The sequence below is a fragment of the Protomyctophum parallelum genome, assembly GCF_964188405.1.
Source record: "Protomyctophum parallelum genome assembly, chromosome: 15".
NCBI classification, from domain to species: Eukaryota; Metazoa; Chordata; class Actinopteri; order Myctophiformes; family Myctophidae; genus Protomyctophum; species Protomyctophum parallelum.
The window spans coordinates 43,645,181-43,665,031 of NC_139710.1; the positions used below are offsets into that span (position 1 = coordinate 43,645,181).

General features: G+C 44.8%; 1 protein-coding gene across 1 annotated transcript in view; it reads right to left on the reverse strand.

The window, feature by feature from the left end:
- Nucleotides 1–19,851, reverse strand: part of hmcn2 (hemicentin 2) — a 74,397-nt gene that overhangs the window by 49,002 nt on the left and 5,544 nt on the right. Inside the window, exons 5-22 of the mRNA XM_083784666.1 lie at nt 15,573–15,744; nt 14,517–14,623; nt 13,952–14,072; nt 13,583–13,846; nt 13,314–13,458; nt 12,518–12,639; nt 11,701–11,973; nt 11,136–11,277; nt 10,677–10,804; nt 6,838–6,951; nt 6,374–6,532; nt 5,752–5,946; nt 3,718–3,813; nt 3,201–3,328; nt 2,962–3,106; nt 2,496–2,608; nt 1,429–1,591; nt 1,062–1,221 (exon numbers count right to left, since the gene is read on the reverse strand). Of these exons, the coding sequence (XP_083640792.1) occupies nt 1,062–1,221; nt 1,429–1,591; nt 2,496–2,608; nt 2,962–3,106; nt 3,201–3,328; nt 3,718–3,813; nt 5,752–5,946; nt 6,374–6,532; nt 6,838–6,951; nt 10,677–10,804; nt 11,136–11,277; nt 11,701–11,973; nt 12,518–12,639; nt 13,314–13,458; nt 13,583–13,846; nt 13,952–14,072; nt 14,517–14,623; nt 15,573–15,744 (2,747 nt within the window). The remainder of the gene's footprint in view (nt 1–1,061; nt 1,222–1,428; nt 1,592–2,495; nt 2,609–2,961; nt 3,107–3,200; nt 3,329–3,717; nt 3,814–5,751; nt 5,947–6,373; nt 6,533–6,837; nt 6,952–10,676; nt 10,805–11,135; nt 11,278–11,700; nt 11,974–12,517; nt 12,640–13,313; nt 13,459–13,582; nt 13,847–13,951; nt 14,073–14,516; nt 14,624–15,572; nt 15,745–19,851) is intronic.

A 19,851-nucleotide genomic window follows, 5' to 3' on the forward strand; every position in this document is an offset into this window, starting at 1 on the left:
CTGTCTGGGTTTCTCGCCCCTCTTCTGCTCTATTATCAGTCTCCTCCTCGCTTTGCTTCTCTCACGTACCCCGTGTCCCCTACCCTCCTTTCTTTTCCTCTCACCCTCCCTTCTTTGTCTTCCTCTCTCCTACTCCCTTATTACCCCCGTCTCCCTCTCTCTCCCTCTCCTCTTTGCACGAGCCTTGAGGTGGGACAAATGACCATGAGATCTCTCTTAACACCCATGTACTGAGTCATTCCAACAGTCACACAATCTGTCCCAGTGAATACATGAGGGCTGGTTATCCAGAGAGAAAGAATCTCCTCTTTCCACCACTTGTCAGTTTCCACAGTGCCAGTATAAGCAAACCATGGTGTGGAGGGGTAGTTCATGGATATGTGTTATTCTCATCAGGCAAGACTAGTAAAGCGTCAACATGTTGTTTTACGGCCAAAGCCCCCGGGGAACCTCAACGTCAGGCAAACGGCACTTATATCTTGTGTTCCGTACGTTTTTCTCCCTTCTTCCCGGCACACTAACCCACATGCTCTTCCCCCACTATTCCTCCTTCCTGGCCCCACACAAGTATATCTGATTCAGCCGCCACCACAGCTCTTCAACCCCCTTACGTCCGTTCTGCTCTATCTACCCAAAGCCATACAATCTGGTCTGGTGGAGGGGGGTCTCTCTGTCGTCAAGCTCTCTTGTGTCCCCGCTGCAGACTGTGGGTTAAACACCCTGCTTCAGCCTGCCTGTCTGAACCCAGAGTGACCACACCAGAGAGCCGCGGAGCAGTGAGCCATGTGGTGTGGGACCAGATGTTCCTCCACAGAGCCGCTACACTGCAGCACCACTGTTGTCTATATGCGCCTGCCTGTCTTCAAAAGGCTCCACTAAGTGAACTCCAACCATTAACGTCAGCCCGAGATGACAGCCGGCTTCAATCAAAGGTCCCTTGTAAAAAAAAGGGGGAGCGGGTTGGTTGGGGGTACGGTATGGTGAGAACCTGGTCCTTTACAGGCTGTTTACCTGTTTTACTGCACTGTTGCTACATTGTGTGACGTGAGACTTCCTCTTACCAGGCGGTTACGGGAGGGATGGCCTGCCCGTTCCTGCTCCATAAGACCAGTGGAGACGGACTGCCCTGGACCTCACATGGCAGGACGACTTCGGTACCTACTTCAGCAGCCATCTTCACCGTGTTGTCATGCCCGCTTACACCCATTATTTTGGGCATGGCTGCGGAGAGGGAGACCAGATGTAACCACCAGTAAGCAATCATGTTAGATAGGCTATTCCCGAAAGCGGGAAAAGTGGAATATTTGACTCAGAAAGTCAGAATCTCACCTGGAGTTCGAGAGAGAGGGCAGTTGTTATTGTTATTGTTACATTCTGTAAAACAACGTTATGTTTAGGTGAATGTGGTGGAATCTGTTTAGGTCTTACTGTTAACACTGAGCTGGACCTCTCGGCTGGCATAGCCTACAGGACTGGTGGCGGAGCACATGTAGATGCCAGCATCCTCTGCAGTTGGGTGGAGGATGTGGAGGTGGCCGTCATCAGAATCAGACTGAAGGAAGGTGTTCTCCCTGGCTACGGGCTGTCTTCCCTGGGGGTGCAGGGAACAGGGCAGCACAAATCCAGAGTTTATATACCGTATAAACAACAGCACAGGGACACTAAACTAGGCTAAAGGGTTCAAGTCCAACCTCTGATGCGTTGTGTAATTACCAAGATCCACTTAAAGCTCTCTTTCCAAAACACATGTACACAGGGGAACACAGCCTGCAGCACACTCACTTCCTTTCAAGACAAGATGGCTTTTGCAGATTCATTTTTATCTGACAAGAATAGAAATTTACTTCACTCCAGAGCAACTACCAGAGAATGCTTAGAAGAAGACATTGTAAAAATAGCTTAACTGAGGCACACACGCACGCACGCACGCACGCACATACACACACAAAACAGCAGATCTACAAGCTCACAATGCATGTGTTGTGAGCTCGTAGATTTTCATGTGTCAAATGTGTCCATGCCGCTGTACTGTGTAATACAGGGCTTACCGTATGTTTAATCATCAGACTAATAGATTTAGTCGATCAAAAAAGAGAGATACTTTGCATCTTATTATCTGTTTCTGGGCAATACGTGTGCTCAGTAAACCCATGATATCATCTCTAGCAAAGTAATCAATTTAAAATAATCTAGGAAACAGAGTGGATGATTAGTTGCTGGATCACATTAGAAAAAAGATTAGGCAGTTATTAGTTCAATAAAACAAACTATGTAATTAGGCAAAGATGTTTTGTTTTTGTTCGCTTCTATTTTAAATTTGATTTAGCATTGCCTTGGAGTGATCAATCTTACAACAAAATGGCAAAAAAAATGATTTCCCTTTAGATTCGGTTGAAACAGAGCCACTCCATTAGTCATGTACGGATTCATGGGACGCATCCAAAATGGTCATTAAGTAAAGTACATTTGGGCTAAGAAGAAGCGTGACATCCTACCTTAGACCAGACAACAGCTGGCTTGGGAACTCCACTGGCCTCACAGGACAGTGTGATGGCTACGCCCTCATTAGCTATGTAGTGGTTGGGACCTGCGTTGATCTCGGGCGGTGCTGTGGGAGTAAGTAGGTCAGTAATACAGCTGTCTGACCGGCCATGAGCAAGTAGGCACTGAATTATCGCTGGCCTTAAGTCGGCAAGCCCGACTGCATGAAACATTTCTTCATTACAAACTGATGATGAACCATAATCATGCCCCGTCTGTCATTACAGAGCTCATGAAGAGAATGACCCCTTTCATCAAAACATGTGCTACATGGAGAGTACTCATTACCATGACAGCAGGTGGTCAAGTCATCACCGACATGCTGCTTCTCATGCCGAGTCAGCGCATTCTTGCAATGATTGTCTCTAGATGAGCCCCCGTTCTGTAGAAAATGGTTGGGATTAGCATGTGCCCTCTTACCGTGGACCTCCAGGGTGACTGTGATGTTCATGGTGCCGGCCACGTTGACGGCGGTACACACATATTTCCCGGCATCCTCTGGGATGGCTCTTTCCATATACAGACTGCCATCACTCCTCTGAAAGGTTCTTCCCGTTTGCTGCACCTACCGTGTGAACAAAAAAGTGTGTTTGGCAAACAATGATAAACACACACTGCATGATGGACACGCATAAATATTTAGTACTGCCTGATCTTACAGGTTTTCCATCTTTGGACCAATGTCTTTCGGGAAGAGGTATTCCGTCCACTAGCATGCAAGGAATGCTCAGCGACTGACCAATCCCAGAGGTGATGACCGGGGCACCCTGGGCCAAAAGAGGGGGCTCTGTGGGTAGAGGCATAGAGGGTAGATGGGCATCATAGACAGCTGGATAATAAATAGACAGCTGGATATAAATATATACTGCATATAGAGTAAACGGCCGTTGTGAAAATAGAAAGGAGCATTTGACATTATGACGATGACTAAGGCTACAGCCATGTGTTTCAAATTGGAAAGGTGAAGTAGGTTGACTAGGCGGCAAGTGGCAACCAATGAATATGTAACAAGTCCACAATGCGTGTAGTTGAGATAGCAAGTCAGCAAGCTCGCCTGCAGACCTGTAGGCAAACGTCAGCGAATTGACAGTGTGACAAATGATGGTGTATGAAAACACGACTTACTGATTAAATAATGGTGTGTAGATGGGAAAAAAAGAGACTAAACAAGCCTACCCAGTCCACCGACACTGACTCTGGCCTCGGTCCTGATGTTTCCAAACTGGTTCCTGGCTTCACATATGTATACTCCTTCATCATCCAACCAGAGACCTGCAGAGAAACCCCCGGTGGAATTGAAAAGGCCGTACTTACTGCCGTATACACTCATCACTCTGTAAAGTAGCCATAAGCATAGACATCCATACTCACTGGGAAAAGAAACCAAGTATGTAATATGGTTGACAAGTGCACACTAACACTAACAACAGATATATCATTCTGTCTATAGATCATCCACTCAACGTGGATATGGTGTTATTGGTTTGGCTGTGCCGTAATTAGAGTTATAAATAGAGCATAATAGGATTAATGGGTTTGCTTCAGCTGTCTGCCGGCTAACACACATATCCTGCACAGTCAATTCTCTGGAGATCATATGATGGAAGATCAACATATGATTCAATTCTTCTATTTGGAGAGCTGGACTCGTGTTTAAATAGCTGATGACAACATGTGTAAACACTGAAAAAACGATAGCGAGGGACAGGGAGGCATGTGTGCAAGTGACACAATTTCATTAGGTTCCATCTCAAACAATGGCAGGTGAAAATATAGCCATCTGCAACAGATTGAGCAAATTGGGTCAGATGGCAACCACAGACGGGATCAGTGATGGAAGCAGACCACTTCTGCGTGCAAATACTACTGTTCTCCTCCAATATAATATTACACACACTATAAATGTTTAAAGGGTGAGCAGCACATACAATCTCCAGAGGCCAAGATTAGTCATTTTATATTATTCAAGGCTTCCAGAGTTCACAGCTGAAATTCACTTTAACTTCATTTGAACGTAAGCCCAACTTCACTGAATGACAGAGAACATAAATTTAGTTTGAAACATTTTATTTGAATAGTTTTTTTTTTCTTTTTTCTTTTTTTTACAAACCATCAGTATTATAGTAGATAGTACCTAAATGAATTATCTTTTTTCATACATAAATGGAAATCCATTTTAGAAGAAACTATTATTTTCCCATTCATTCCTTTTGCTTTCCATAAACTACTTCTATTTTTATTTCCCATTCATTCGTGATCGAATCATTGTCTGCGGTCTGGGGGAGTGTGGGTTTGTGGGGTTTGTTGTGGTGGGAGGATTGTACAGCTATGTGGATTACAAATGTATTACTGACATTGACTGATGATTTGTTTTGTTTATGAGTTTTGTATTTTTGCAATTATCATCTTTTTCCTTTCTGTGGTGTTCTGTGATTTGTCATTTTTCAATTGTCATGTCTTAAATGTTTTCTCCCCATGCAATGTTTCCATTATGTCAATTCCCCCCATGAGTACAGACGAATCCGCAGAGTGACATTCATAACTGCGGTGTCAAGTAGCACAGCTTGAATACAGCGACACCGCAGATATGACTGAATAAAGGGCAGCTCTCTGCGGATTCGTCTATATAGTCACTGTCAACCCCTACTGTTGGTCTTGGGGAGGGGGTAGACAACCACTCCTCAAGTACACACAGAGTCGCAAGACATTTTGTTTCACCCGAAAGTACAGACATAAAGGGCCTTATTTTTGTCAGTGCCTTACCACATATCCCTAAACGTCTTTGCCTTTTTTCTATTTTGAAAAATATTTTTGAATAGTTTGAATAGCCGATCTAGTAAAAAAGGCAAAGAAGTTTAGGGATAAGGGGTAAGGCACTGACAAAAATAGGGCCCATTGTGTACAGAGGAACACGCTATCACACGCTATCCCTTGCCGGCTTCCCACCCACAAACATGGCCCATTCTGTGTGTTCATTGCATCCAGCCCGGCCAGGCTGAATGCAATGTGAAGGAATCAAAGCCCAGTCTGCACGGTGGTGGGCAGGAACTTTAATCCTGAGCATGATGAATGAATCCCCCCAGATGAGCAGCTCATCGAGGGGGATGAGCCTCTGTGAAGCAAATTCTTAAGACATGTTTATTCCTTCACTGGTGTCAATCAGTTTATTGTGTGCTTTAGTGCTGCGATAGTGTCAGACGGGTGACTCACTATGGATCAGAAGATGCCCGTTCTCCAGCTGCATTGTTCTACTCTGGCTGTCGGTCTTCATAAGGATCTGTCTGCCATCCTGTCTGCGCCAGGTCACCGTGGGTAACGGGAAACCCCGGGCAACGCAGGGCAGTGTGATGTTCTCTCCTACATTAGCAGTGATGTCAACAGGCGCTTCAGAAAACAAGGGGCCTCCTGTAGTGGGAATAGTGGCAACAAAGAAGTATTGGGTTTCATTGTTGAATACTGAAACATGCATACTCTATGAAAGCATGACAATGAAATATATGAGGGGATACAATCCCCCTCCGTTTTCAAGTGCAGACTTTATGGTCCCAAGTGGGAAATTTGGCTTTGTAGCAGAGTATAAAACATAATGCATGTTCTCATCAGACGAAATATGCATCCTGGAATCCAGACTGATGGCTCTGTTCTGCAGGGGTTTTCAGTTCAACGAAGCAAATCAGTCTGGATTCCAGGCTACAACATATACCCAAAACTCACAATGGACAATATAAAGGGCAGAAAAGGAGTCACATGGGGTCACACAAGGTTAACGCGGGAATAAAGATTCCTATCAACACCTAAACGCCTTGACATTACATGAAATGAGAGTTCTCACCTCCAACCTCCAGAACGACATTGCCAGTGAAAGACCCAGCAGAATTGCTTGCCACGCAGGTATACTCTCCAGCATCCACCTCCACCACCTCTCGAATATGCAACGTCCCACGGTGCACATCCTGGGTAACAAATGGAGCAGAGCCCACCTCGAGATCACCTGGACACACACGCGTGTGCCCGCAACACACACACACACACACACACACACACACACACACACACACACACACACACACACACACACACACACACACACACACACACACACACACACACACACACACACACACACACACACACACACACACACACACACACACACACACACAGTTTTTTAATCCTGCCAACTTTGGTAGTTTCTGTCTGAATAATGTGAAGGTGGTGAAAAAGGATTCCAATGCATTTAGCATGGAACACTTAACATTGCACTTAAATAATGCATGTACTGTTGACTAGCATTACCTTTGTACCACTGTATGAGCGGAGGGGGGATACCCGTGGCATGACACTGCAGGGTAGCATCGCCTCCAATAGCCACTAGAACAACCTCCTGGATGACTGTTATACTGGGTGACTCTGGAGATGGGATCAAGATTCGGGGATGGAAATTAATCAAAAACGTGTACACCAAATACTTTTGGACACACAATGTTGAATGTGAGAGCAAAGTAATATAAACTTAAATCGTAAAGTAGCAATCCATAACATTTTCAGGATGTCGTACACAGTATTAGTTCCTGACCCAGGTCTCCCACGTGAGAGACCACAATTCTACCACTCAAGGAAGAAGCCTACCCCATTTGGCTTGATATGAGGAAATATTGCACTTATGAGCTTCAGACAGTACTAATTGTCAACCAGTAGGTGTCCTACCCGAATACCAGAGTCTAAATGTCTCAATGGACTAGCAGGGAGAGCGCCTTCAACCATTGGTGACCATTGACTGGTGAAAATAACTGCAACTAAATTGGTTTTACTTTTATTCATTAGAATAAGTTCCGGAATGCAGCTTTAAGGTCACCCAGGCCTCATCGTATACTGATGCAAGGCAAATATAGCAGTTGACATTTCAGCACGATCGGAGTGTCAACAACAGAGCAGGGATAGATGCTATTGGAGCAGGGAGACAGCTGAGCTGAGAGGGTGAGATGATGTCGACCGCCAGGCTCTTGCCGTCATGACACATCAGTGTTGTTAGAAATACCAGTCAGGGGGTGCCTGGTGGCCCAGCCAGTTAGTGCCACAGACCATATGCTCCTAGAGAGAATCTGACCGCCGTCTTGTCTCTCCTCTCTCTCTCTCTGTCTGTCCTTGCTTTCCTGTCTCTCTACTCTGACAATAAAGCCTAGAGATGTCCCCCAAAAAATAAATACAAAACAACACTTGGATACAACAGTGCACTGTGTATAATACCAGCATGCCTTGGGGAGAGGCTGCCACTGTCCATCACAGTTCAAGTCGCTGTCAACCACTAACTGACATTCTCAGGCTTAAACGTCATGCCTGTGATTTTTAGCCCTCCCGCCACACACATGTTCTACTTCAATGTCAAATCACCAATGACCAGTGTTGTGACTAACGCCCTTACATCGCGTTACGTTACATAACGTAACTACTATTTGCAGTAACTTGTAACCTAACGCTTTACATTCCCCATTCCATAACGGCCTTATAGTTATTGTGCGAGCGTTACCCGCGTTATGGCGTTATGTCAACTTATGTGATCAGTGAAAAGTCTCGCAGCTCCGTGAGTCTATCATACAGGCGTCTCTGTGCTGCTGACTGCAGTGCAGAGACTAGAGAGCGCTCTCTGTGTTGACAGTTTAGTTTGTGCAGTCATACTAGCCTCTCAGACCACATGGCTTACACCCTAACATGATAAAAGCACGTCGCAGAAGAGGTCATTGATTGGCTAACGTAGGGCCAGATTTCAGGGTAAGCCAATCAGAGACAGTCTACAGGGTGGGCGGGCTTACTGGCTGTTGTAAACAGTAACAGATTTATTCACAGACACACGAACCCTTGTAACACATACATAGATACTACACAGACAGAAATCGCTGGTAGAACGAAAATCATAATACAGTACCACACGCTAAAATGGCGTTGCTTTGGGAGTTGGAAATTTAAACACTATTTTGAGTACTTGCGACCCAAGGTAACTTGTTTCTGACGAGGGTAGCAAGTTAGCATGGGAGCTAACATTAGTTTAACTCTGGTCCATATCGTTAGAAGCCAAGGAGTCCTCCTTAATAACACTATGGTACTTTCCATCCGTTCCCCAACCCTCACACTCAATGCTGCGTTTAAACGGGCAGACACAGACGAATGGGAATATCATTTGGAGCAGGCCGAGCAGCTACTGTACACGTCTGTTTGCATCAACATGTTGCTGGCTTCACAATGAATGATAGACTACACTGTATCCTATCGTTGCGTCTGCCCGTGTTTAATGATCAGGGTTTCACTGTCCACAGCAGGCAGACCTGTCAAAACTATGCACTTCCCAAAACTCACAAGACATGCCAGCCACCACCTATAAGTTCAAACACACCTCTAGAATATTTCTTTCCCCAGCTATCTCATTCCACTTTCATTTATTTTATTCCATAGTCTTAGTTTTTCTCTAATAAAGTAGTTTTTATTTGTTTTCCCCTTGAAAAGCGTCTTTAAGTACTCAGAGAAGCATTATATAAATAATAATATTATCACTATTATTATTACTACTTTTTTAATTGCCTATGCTTATGTAGTCACTATTCATTGATTCACTCGTATCCAAATCCATTAGAAAAAAAGCTCACTGATGATCAGGTCAAATTGGCCTATTGATATGCGATTAATTGAGATTAATTAATCACAAAAAACCTTCTTTTAAATCGTTTTTTATATTATTATTTTTTAAAGTAAAGTAAAGTAAAGTAGTTACTTTCATAATTTAATGTAAAGTAAAGTAACAAATAACTTTTTTAGATAAGTAACGATAACTATAATTCCTTACTTTTTAAAAGTAACTTCCCCAACACTGCCAATGACACAGAAAATACATTTTCCAACAGACCGGTAAACATGCATAAAAAGCACATAAGCACACAGACACACACTGCTAGACTGGATGGGTTTCACTCTGAATTGAATAAAGAATTACATGCATTACTTTTCACTGGCAAACAAGGCAGGCGTGGCAACAGCGAGGCCATGAGCAACCCACTAGGCGAGTGATCACCGAGTGATCACCCATTTGAAAATGCACATATGCAGGACATTGAGTGAAACAAATCAAGCACTCCTCCGTTTGCAACACAACCAGATTCCTACCTCTAAAATTATTGCAAAACTGTATTCATGAGCCAAGTCTCCAAAAAGTGACAGACTCCAGCAATACCTCTTTGGGTGTTTTATTTTCCCCAGTAGCAGTGTATTTACAGTAGAAACACCAGTCTAACAAATAAAAGAAACACTGAACTTACAAAGACAGAAAATTACTTGAAAGTAAAATAGGAAACCAAACCCAGAACTTGAGAGACTATCAGGCTAAAACCCTTCCATCAAGGGCCCCCTAGCAGCTCTCCCTGGGTGTTACCTTCTGGTTGCCCCAAGCCCAACTGAACTGACTCACTGCCCCTGCAGCCTCTTTCTTATACTAGGCAAGACAATACCAAGGAACAGTTCTGTAATTGGTAACACATTTAACTTACTATCTGGCTAACTACGGCCCATGAGTTAACCTACACAATTACCTAGGTTTACTAAACCAATTCAAATACATTACATGCGCGGCGATGCGCCACAATATCAAGCTAAATAGAAAACATAACACAAGAGCTCTTGTAACCAAGACAGACACCCCTCCTGCTCTATAGCACTTGGTACCTTCCTCCACTCAGTCAAGAGGATCACCAGTACTGCAGGAGAGCCAGGTGCCAAACAATCATAATTAAACACAAATGACACCAATCATATATACTGTGACAATATTTGCAAAGTACTTGTTCTCTTTTACAATTCACTGTGAGCTACAATAATAAAAATATGCACTCATGTCCATTAACACAGTCTTCCAAGCCGGCCGGCAAAGTTAAGGATGCAACTGTGTAATTTAGGTATGAGCATTGTTCTCCATCAGTGTATGTGTATATGGCTGCCCCGTGACAATGTGGAATGTAATATTTTCTTGGAAATATAGTCATTTATCGTGAAATGTCTACATTTCCAATTTTCCTACATTTATCATAACATATTGTTGCTGTCGCTGTAATCACTTCATGATAACCGCATCATCCTGTCCGATTTTGGCTTACCTGCATAGGTGAGAGAGACTGACTTAGAGGCGGTCCCGGCCTCATTGGTCGCCAAGCATGTGTAATTCCCAGCATCCTTTGGGAGGGCTCCTTTGATGACCAGGAGGCCATGTTGGTTTAGACTCAATCTGTGTAAGACAGAACACCATCAACGGGAATTCATGTTTTGGTGATTGCATATGCAGACGTCTCAGCAAAAACCATATGCTATGCCAGGGGACATTCTTGAATTAGCTCAAGGCAGATTTTTTTGAATATGCATTTAAATAGTCACAAAATGTACAGTACTTGTGGTTTAGATAGAGACACTACATTGTTAGAGATGTAAATCAGCTGGGTGATGCAAACAAGATGTGGCAATTGAGCATTTCTAGCGGGCGATTTAAGTGGAATCTAACGACTCCAAAGCTCTCTGAGGACTCTTGCCGGAGGTGTTGAGTGGGTAGAGAGTTACTTTACCTCGGCCGATTAGTGAGGAACATGTTTCCATGGCTCCAAAAGAGAGAGGGAGGTGGGGAGCCGGACGCTCTGCAGACGAGGCGGATCTCGTCCCCTCGGGAGAAAACCTGGCTCTGGGGACTGACTGTCACGGAAGGAGCCTCTGCAAGGGAATAAAAAAGGTTGAGTCAGGCCGTTGTCCCAACTATAGACTACACTACGTCATGATTCACTCCTATCGGCAACTACATGATGACAAACCTCTGACAGTCTGGACAACGCTCGTGAATATCAGCAATCACATGTCTGATGTCATGAACCAACGGATTCCAGCGAGTTTCACATTTGGGTTTGCGTTTTCAAATACAAACATCTGAACCCGTGCCCACGATGGAAGCCACAATTCTCAACATGCATCAATTCTGGGGCCGAGTGGCTAAGTCCTACTGCAAAGAGGCTGGGGGCCGGTAATGGAAACCAGATGATGTACCTAACAGAGGTACATAACGTGGGCCCCGGTGTGTTAAGCATTTAACCAGATGACCTGTGGATTTCTTTTCTCCGTCTGCTCGCTATAGCACAGTACCTGGGACGAGAAGCCACACAGTGATTCTGCTGCTCCCGTGGGCGTTGGTGGCCACACAGTGGTATTCCCCAGCGTCCTGCGGACGAACCCCGCTGATCTGCAGGGAAGAGTCGGGGTGCAGATTGACCCTGCCTGTCCGGGGCTGGACGGTGCGGCCCGCCCTGTGCCACGTCAGGTTGTAGCGCATGGAGCCTTCCACCTGACACGACAGAGTGGCCACCGCTCCCACAGATGAGCTCACGTTGACAGGGGCCCTCAGGACGGGAGGGGGCTCTGTGTCATTGGAGGAAACACAACGAGGTAAACAGAGCGAGATCAAAAGGAGCACTATCAACAGTGAACAAACAGTGGGGGAAATAGTTTACCCTTAATACAAATGTTTGGAGCGGCATGTTTTCTATCACATTGATGTTCTAAGCTATAAATCTCAGATAAGGCTTTGTTGGAAAGTATTTCAAACCTTTCCAAGACTGTGATGTATGATTGTATGAGGACCATGAGGATAGGTTTGCGTGTGTGAATGCACCTCTGTGTGTGTGTGTGTGTGTGTGTGTGTGTGTGTGTGTGTGTGTGCACGTGCGCGTGTTTGCTTGTGTGTGCCTGCATGTGTGCATGAATACGTGCGTGTGTGTAGAATCTGCTGAATGTACATGCATGCGTACTATTGCGTACTTGTGTGTCTGTCTCCGTTTGTGTGTGTATGTGTGCTCAGCTTGTCTGTTTTAGTGGGAGTGTATGGGTGTGCATATGGATGTTTGTACATGCACGTGCAGATGTGCTGATGTGTACTGTATGTGCATGCATATGTGGCACATACCTTTGACAGTGAGCTGCGTCCTGGCTTGACCCAGGCCTGCAGTGCTCTGCGCTATGCACTCATACGGACCCTCATCATCACCTGAGGCGTGGCCTATTTCCCATGATGCTCTGGCTGATGTCCTGAGACAAAGACATTAACAGATACTGTAGCTGGCAGGAGCATGATGGAAACAGGCTCTTATTTTTGAGGGGCGCTCAAACATTAAAAGCGCCATTGACAATGAAGGGAAATTTACGTCATCTTGTCCGTAACACAAACATTAAATGCCATTGACAATAAAGATAATTAAATGTTTGTTTTGTCCATGTTTGTTTTACATCACCATTACATCACCTAATAATAGCAACATGAGTTAGACTTTAATATTAGTGCCCCTCACTTCACACAGGTGTGATTTTTAGATAACGTACAGCTAGTATCCCTGGCACACATGAACAACTGGAATACCTTTCACCTAAAGTCAGCCTCACTTTATGAATGTAATTCAATACAGAGCGCCAGCCCAACGCAGGAAAATACGCTTTGGTATTTTTCCAGGATGAATATGTAATGTAGTCAAAATTGATTATTATGTGCCAGTTTCCTGACTGATGAAGCAATAAAACGCAGCACACTCAACTAACGCTAATGCTTTACAGCCTTGCTAACTGGTAACTGTGCAAGATTTTGCTGAGTGACCTAATCAGTGTTTTTTTTTACAGCAGGGAATGAGTGCATGACGCTGTAGCATCCAAAGAAAGGCGAGCCAAGTGTCACAGAGTACTGAGCGGTGTGAACAAGGGGAGATACTCACTGAAATAACCTTTCCTCTCCCAGGGCGACCCCATTTCTGGTGAATCTTAACCTGTAGGGAATGTCACTCTCCACCGAACAGCCAATCACAGCCGGCTGCATGTAGAAGCCGTGCACAACACCGGGCATGCTCACTGCAGGGGCATCTGCAAACGAGAGGATGCAAAGGTTAAAGGTCACAACAAAGAAAGCTGACGACATGAGAGAGAAAGACAGAGTGTGTGCGATTGTGTGTGAGTGTGGGGGGGGGGGTTGTCAGGGCTGTCTTGCCTGGAACAATGTTGGTATAACTGACACTGGACAGCCTTTGGAAGCGGTATCCCTCCTCATCCTTCCCAGTCGCCTTGATGAAGAAACTCTGGGAGGGAGTGCGGAACTCAGGGAGACTCCACAACCCTCGGCCACCCAGGTCAGAAGGCATGGGTACGGGGAGAGTGCGAAGTGAGCGCCCTGAACCGGACACCAGCTCCACATGGCTGAGCTGGCCTGGGGGCCGTAAGCCTGTGCACTTCAACAGAACATGCGCTGGAACTCCTGGGAGAGGGGATGAAAGGACATGATGAGTCACCTTCTTCCACACATGATCTCAGCTAAATGAGATTTGCCAAACACACGCACAGATCAACACACGCACAGTACCTTTTATAGGCCTCTGCCTGGTGGAGCTGAAGTCAGAGGAGGGTATGCTGGAGAAGCCAGCACGGAAGTCTAGATTGCTGACGCCTGTCACCCTCAGAGTGTGTCGTCCACTGCAACTGACCTGGAAAAAGAAAGCTTAGATACTGTATGTACTGGCCCTGTCATCATCAGTTGGTCTATACTGGTACAGTACAGTAGTACTGAAAATGTACCAATAAATCATGATCTATTTTTCCGCAATGTCCCGCCATATATTTGAATACTGGGCCCTGGTTGGTTATAGCCTGGTTCCAAACGAATCTGGTTGGCCGTCACCATTTCGGCCGTGAAGTCCTCCCACAATTGAGAGGGGCCAGAGTTAATCTGCCTGGGGCAATATGCATTGCAAACTATGCAAAGACAGATGAAGGCTGGCTAAGCGAGGCTAGTATATTATCATTGTATATTGTTTTACTACCTCCTTGAGTCCTTGTGAGTACAATATGTATTGTTCAGAACATACACAATATTACTACATACAGTACAAACAATTTTTTTTTTTATATCAGATTATTTCCTGGTATACCTTCAGATTCCACGCTCCAGGTCTGGGGAACTTCAGATTGACTATACGGACTGAGTTGGGGATGTTCAACAGCTCGGTGAGACCTTGCTCCACACCAACAATTCGACCTACAGAAAAACAACACACAAAATTATCTTTTCAATTAAGAAATTGTTTATTCTGGCTAGGTAAAGTGATCATTTACAATTATAACGTGATAGATCATTCTCAGCACATCGGCTGCTTTAAGTAAAGCGAGGGTGCAATCTATTTATCTCTAATGTGTTTATGATTCATTAAACACCTCCATCCTTGCCCCCCTCATTTTCCCCCTCCACACCAAATATCTTTTGTGAGCCTGTATATCGGCTGTTTTCACTGAATGTGGTTAAACTTAATAAAAATGTGTTATACCAACCTATAAAGACATTATAGAGATAAATGGACCCACACTTTCCTTAAAGCAGCCGATGAACTGTGATAAAAGTTGTTACAGCATGCCATAATCACGCTCATCCATTATGGTAACAAGAATCACCATGACTTCATACTACTATATATATGAAGTATATATAGTCAAATATACATCTGCCCCGGGATAGAGCGGATTTCATCCACCACTGTTTGGAGAGGATTAAATAACCCCGGGCAGTGGTTAACACTAAAACCGTCTTGACCCTTTGGTGTGGTTTGGGCCATTGAATTCCATGCGTTGTATCACTAGGGTCAACATGGGTCATTGTGGGTCAATGTGCAACAAAACATAACACACCATGGCCACTTTTTACTATTTTGAAAATCATTTTAAAATAGTTCAACTAGCCGATCTACATCTACACGTTGTGAGCTTGTAGATCAGCTATTTGAACTATTTTAAAAGGTTTTTTTAAATAGTAAAAAACGGCAAATAAGTTTAAGGATAAGGGTTAAGGGGTGGCGCAAGATATAGCCCTGCAGGGACAACGCTAAAACTGCCTTGACCCTTTGGTGTGGTTAGGGCTTTAGGATGCCTCCATGCATACAGTTGACATTCTTTAATCAAACACGAAGAAACTTTGGCATGAATCATTTGCCTACCAAGGGGATCTATGAGCTGGATCTGCGGTGCTGGTCCACTGAGCGACACGGTGACCTCTCTCAGGCTGGGGTCAAAGGGCACCTCCCACGTGTTTTCCTGAGCACTGTCGTGATTGGAGGACAGCAGGTGAACCTTCAGGGCCTGAACCGTCTCCTCAACCCACTTCAGAACCTGGAATGTGGGGGTGGGAAAACACCATATAATGGTCAAAACCCCTACTGTACACCCCTTCGCCTAGAAACACCAGGGCCAGGACAGGAAGGATGTGACAGTGACCTTGCACTGAAACTCATCCACCAACCCCCTCCAGCACTCTGCACTTTGTATTTAGACTATTCTTTCATCACAGAAGCATTCCTCCGGGGGGTTTTGCCTAAACAAAAGGAAAGTGAAACAGCACCACTGTCAAAATGATAACATACAGTTTTCTGCACTCCCAAGCATGAATTCCCAGCAGACCGTCTCTCACAGTGGAAGTCTGTCAGGCGGCTGTCTTCCTGCTCAAACACAGCCTTCATGAATCACGAGACTCGTTCCTCGGAACTCAAAGACATGGAGATGTGTGTAGGCCTGCGTATTAGTCATTCCATTACCAACAGGCCAATATGCGGGATCAATTAAGGACAGAAAAGGATCTGCTATCTGCTGAATTGGCCAAGCTTGAAATAGCAAATGAGGTCGCAGGGCAGTGATGTTTTGGGACTGAGAGAGGCTCACTCTTAAATGAGACTCACTATCTACGTCTCAGGGCAAAGATTACCCAAACCCTGAAATAATGGCGGGACAGCTTGATTACACTTAATGGCAGGGGCAATCATCACACAGTTTGATTTCGTCCAGTGACTATTGGAGAGGAATATTTCACCTTATTGTATTTCAACTTTGGCATGTACATGAAGATTACATTGGCAGCTTTTTATTTTTATTAGATAGAAGAGTGTCGAGAGACAGGAAACTGAGGGAGATGGGAGACAGATTCAAACTCGGGCCCTCGCAACTCACAAGGATTATGTGGTCTCTTCACTAACTGTACTATCCACCAGGCACGCCATAATTATTGTTCTGTTATTGACAATGAATGTAAATCTATGAGGAAACTGGGAACAGCTAAGCCAATTGAGTTAAACAGGGTTTCATTTCAGTAGTCTCACTGGACCAAACTTCTGCTATCTTCCAAATGCTTCAGAAGCAACTGCTGACTAGTATTTGTATTTCTCTTATAATTGAAAGTGCAGACATCATGGTTGCATTGTGTCCATAATAACAATTTCACTGAAAACATCGCTTCAGTGGACAGAGGGCCAAATCAAACACGTTTACCGTAATATATTTACGAATACAGGAGTAAAGTGAAACAAGTATGGCCTTTGATAATTTAATTAGCAGGCCTTCCCCTTTCTGTGCATTGGGCCCAGTGGGCGCTGACAGCAGCTGGTTCCTCTCGTACTTTACAACTGGAAACAGCTGTAATGTGTGCCACATGTGTAGCAGCATCCCCAACAGAGCAGGAAACTGCTACAAGGTGACCTACATCTGCCCCGGGATAGAGCGGATTTCATCCACCACTGTTTGGAGAGGAGCGGACATAAAGCCATGAATCAAGCCTCAGACCTTAAATAAAAGAAATGAGAACATATGTATGTGGATATACTGAATGTAAATAAAACTGTCATAACTTAAGCAACGCTTGGGCATCTGATTTAGATCTAGAATGTTCTCCACTTTGCCACAGAAAACTAAGACGGAACTTCTGTTGTCTGGACCGAGGCGAGGCGTGTCTCAATGAACATGCTGAGCACTGTAGCCGCTCCCTGCTGGAGCCATGGGAGAATGCAGAAGTACACAGTACTGCGAAACCTCATCCGGCGTGTTGCAGTTGAGCTGGCGTGCGGGGGGGGGGGGTGTCAGGAAGGACCCCCCCACTATTCTTAGAAGCATGAAAGGAGGATGGGCAGGGGAAGGTCAGCTGAGGATGGAGTGATGCTCACTTCTTTTCATCCCCCCAGCTGTCCCGCAATCTTCGGATCTTCTGGGACTCGTTGCAGGCTTTGAACCCCCCAGCAGGCGACCAGTATTAGAAATGTGAGGTCCCTATGGGGTTAGGGTAGGGCGGCCTGGCTAGAGACCTCCCAGTGGTTCAGGGTCAGCTTAGGCCTAGGCCTGGATAAAACACCTGTCCAGCCTATTCCTCTCAGACATCAGTCCACCACATCTGTCTTCCTGTGTCTGGGAGCCAGCTAGACTATAGGCGAAACCTTTGTTCAGCAGTCTCAGTAACAGAGGACACATAGAGGACACAGGTTAACTGGGTTTCACTTTACCCCTGACAAACCCACCAACTGGATCCACCTGATGAAGAAACCATTAGAACCGTTGACTCTTACAAATGACTCTCCTATGAAAAGGAAATCAAGGCACTTGTGTTAAGGGTACGTGGAGTGGTGTTGTTTGGGAATGAGTGCTGGCTGACAGAAAAGCTCAATGTGAGCCAGATCCTGTATAACAAAAATAATCCATATCCTCATAACAAACTTCTTTATTATCCTGTTTCTGCCTGAATGCTGATGTCACAGCAGACCCACTCAGCAGCGGATTTGGGTCTAGATTAGAACCGTCTGTTACAACAGATCAGGAGAACTTCATTACCATTAAGACCAACAATCGAGACAATTTAGCACAAGCAACATTAGAGTTGTTATATCTAGCTCGAGGACTTATTGGCCGATCTCGTCATTGATTATGTCCAGTCAAAATGTAAAAGTGTAAGGACTCAAGGAGTGTGACACACTCAGTGCTTGACAATGAGCTGTTGTGTGAGGACTTGGGAGCCAGCAAGCACAGGGCAGCTGTGTTGGAAAGGGGGAAGCCATCATATCCTGGGATTACAGAGTAAAATAAGCAGTCTGTTTTCTCTCCACTATCCACTGGGGGCCACAAAAGAAACTGTGTATATTTGTTTTGGCCTCACTTTATTAAATTGCTATTAACAGGGAAGATTTTAGTGAGATCGGTACTACTTGTAGGTTTTTTTTTTTTTAAAGGATTACAGGATTTGCATTAATGCTTTAAAGCATGCCACCCAAGCACTGTAATCACACAGGTCTGAATATGGATGAAATAGCATTGCTTTGATGTAGATAAATAAATCCGAAGCTTCTCTAGAAGTATTACATTTGTTTTTAATGTAAGACCGTTCATTAGAAACATGTGAAGACCCACTAATTTAGTTTAACTGCCCACACTGGCCAGCAAATGGTCCGTTATTCCCAAACTAGAGACCACTAATGGTCCAGTGACAAAAGCATGGAATTAATTTCAATGACTGGGGCGTTAATAAACCTAGTTGCACCCACACACATGTATTATACATTAAGCTACATACACTGAGAAAACAGACCCATACACATCACACACGTTAATAAACCTAGTTGCACCCACACACATGTATTATACATTTAGCTACATACACTGAGAAAACAGACCCATACACATCACACACGCGTGTGTACTGTGTACACACTATCAGAGTTCAGGGGTTCAGTAGGCCACCAGTGAACAGTGCGCCATGGCTCCGACTCAGAGCTACCCTCTGCTCAGCCCAGGCATATCCTGTGTTGACACGCAGGATACCAATGTCTCCCTGAGAGGAAACTCTGGCTTCTTCCAAGTCTCACTTAAGCCTAATTTATACTTTGTTGTACGACGAATTAAGCGTTAAGAGTTACTGAGCCCGGCTGACATTGGCTTCTCAGACACAGGATTCTCTTACAGATTGGCTGTGATGGGAAGGAGTCACTCATCCATCTCACATCAGCAGTGACTTCAGAATCAGCATTTGAATTTTTCATTCTGTGATTCTCTATAGGGGCCATATATCTGGTTTGTTCTCTTCCTGCTATTCAACGTTGTATGAAATATATAATTATTCTACTTAATTTTAAGCAATACTATCTTGTTACGAAGGAACGGAGTGCCTCTCTGACATCATAACAAGGACGTCGGAGTGACATCACCCCCGACATCCCAACACATAAATATCGTCGCCTACGCGAGCAAGACGGATTTAAGCTAAGCAGTACCATATCATATCAACATCTACTCGCGCTCAAGGAGATATATTCGTCCCTTCCGCATCCCGGAAGGTTAGGTCTCCTCGGCTGCATCCCGGACCAGAACCAGACCCCTAGGCCTCGGTCATAATCTACTTAACCATAGCTGAGTGGTTAGTGAGCCCACCTGGGGAGCCAGAGCCCCTGGTTGTCCCAGGTACAATTCCAG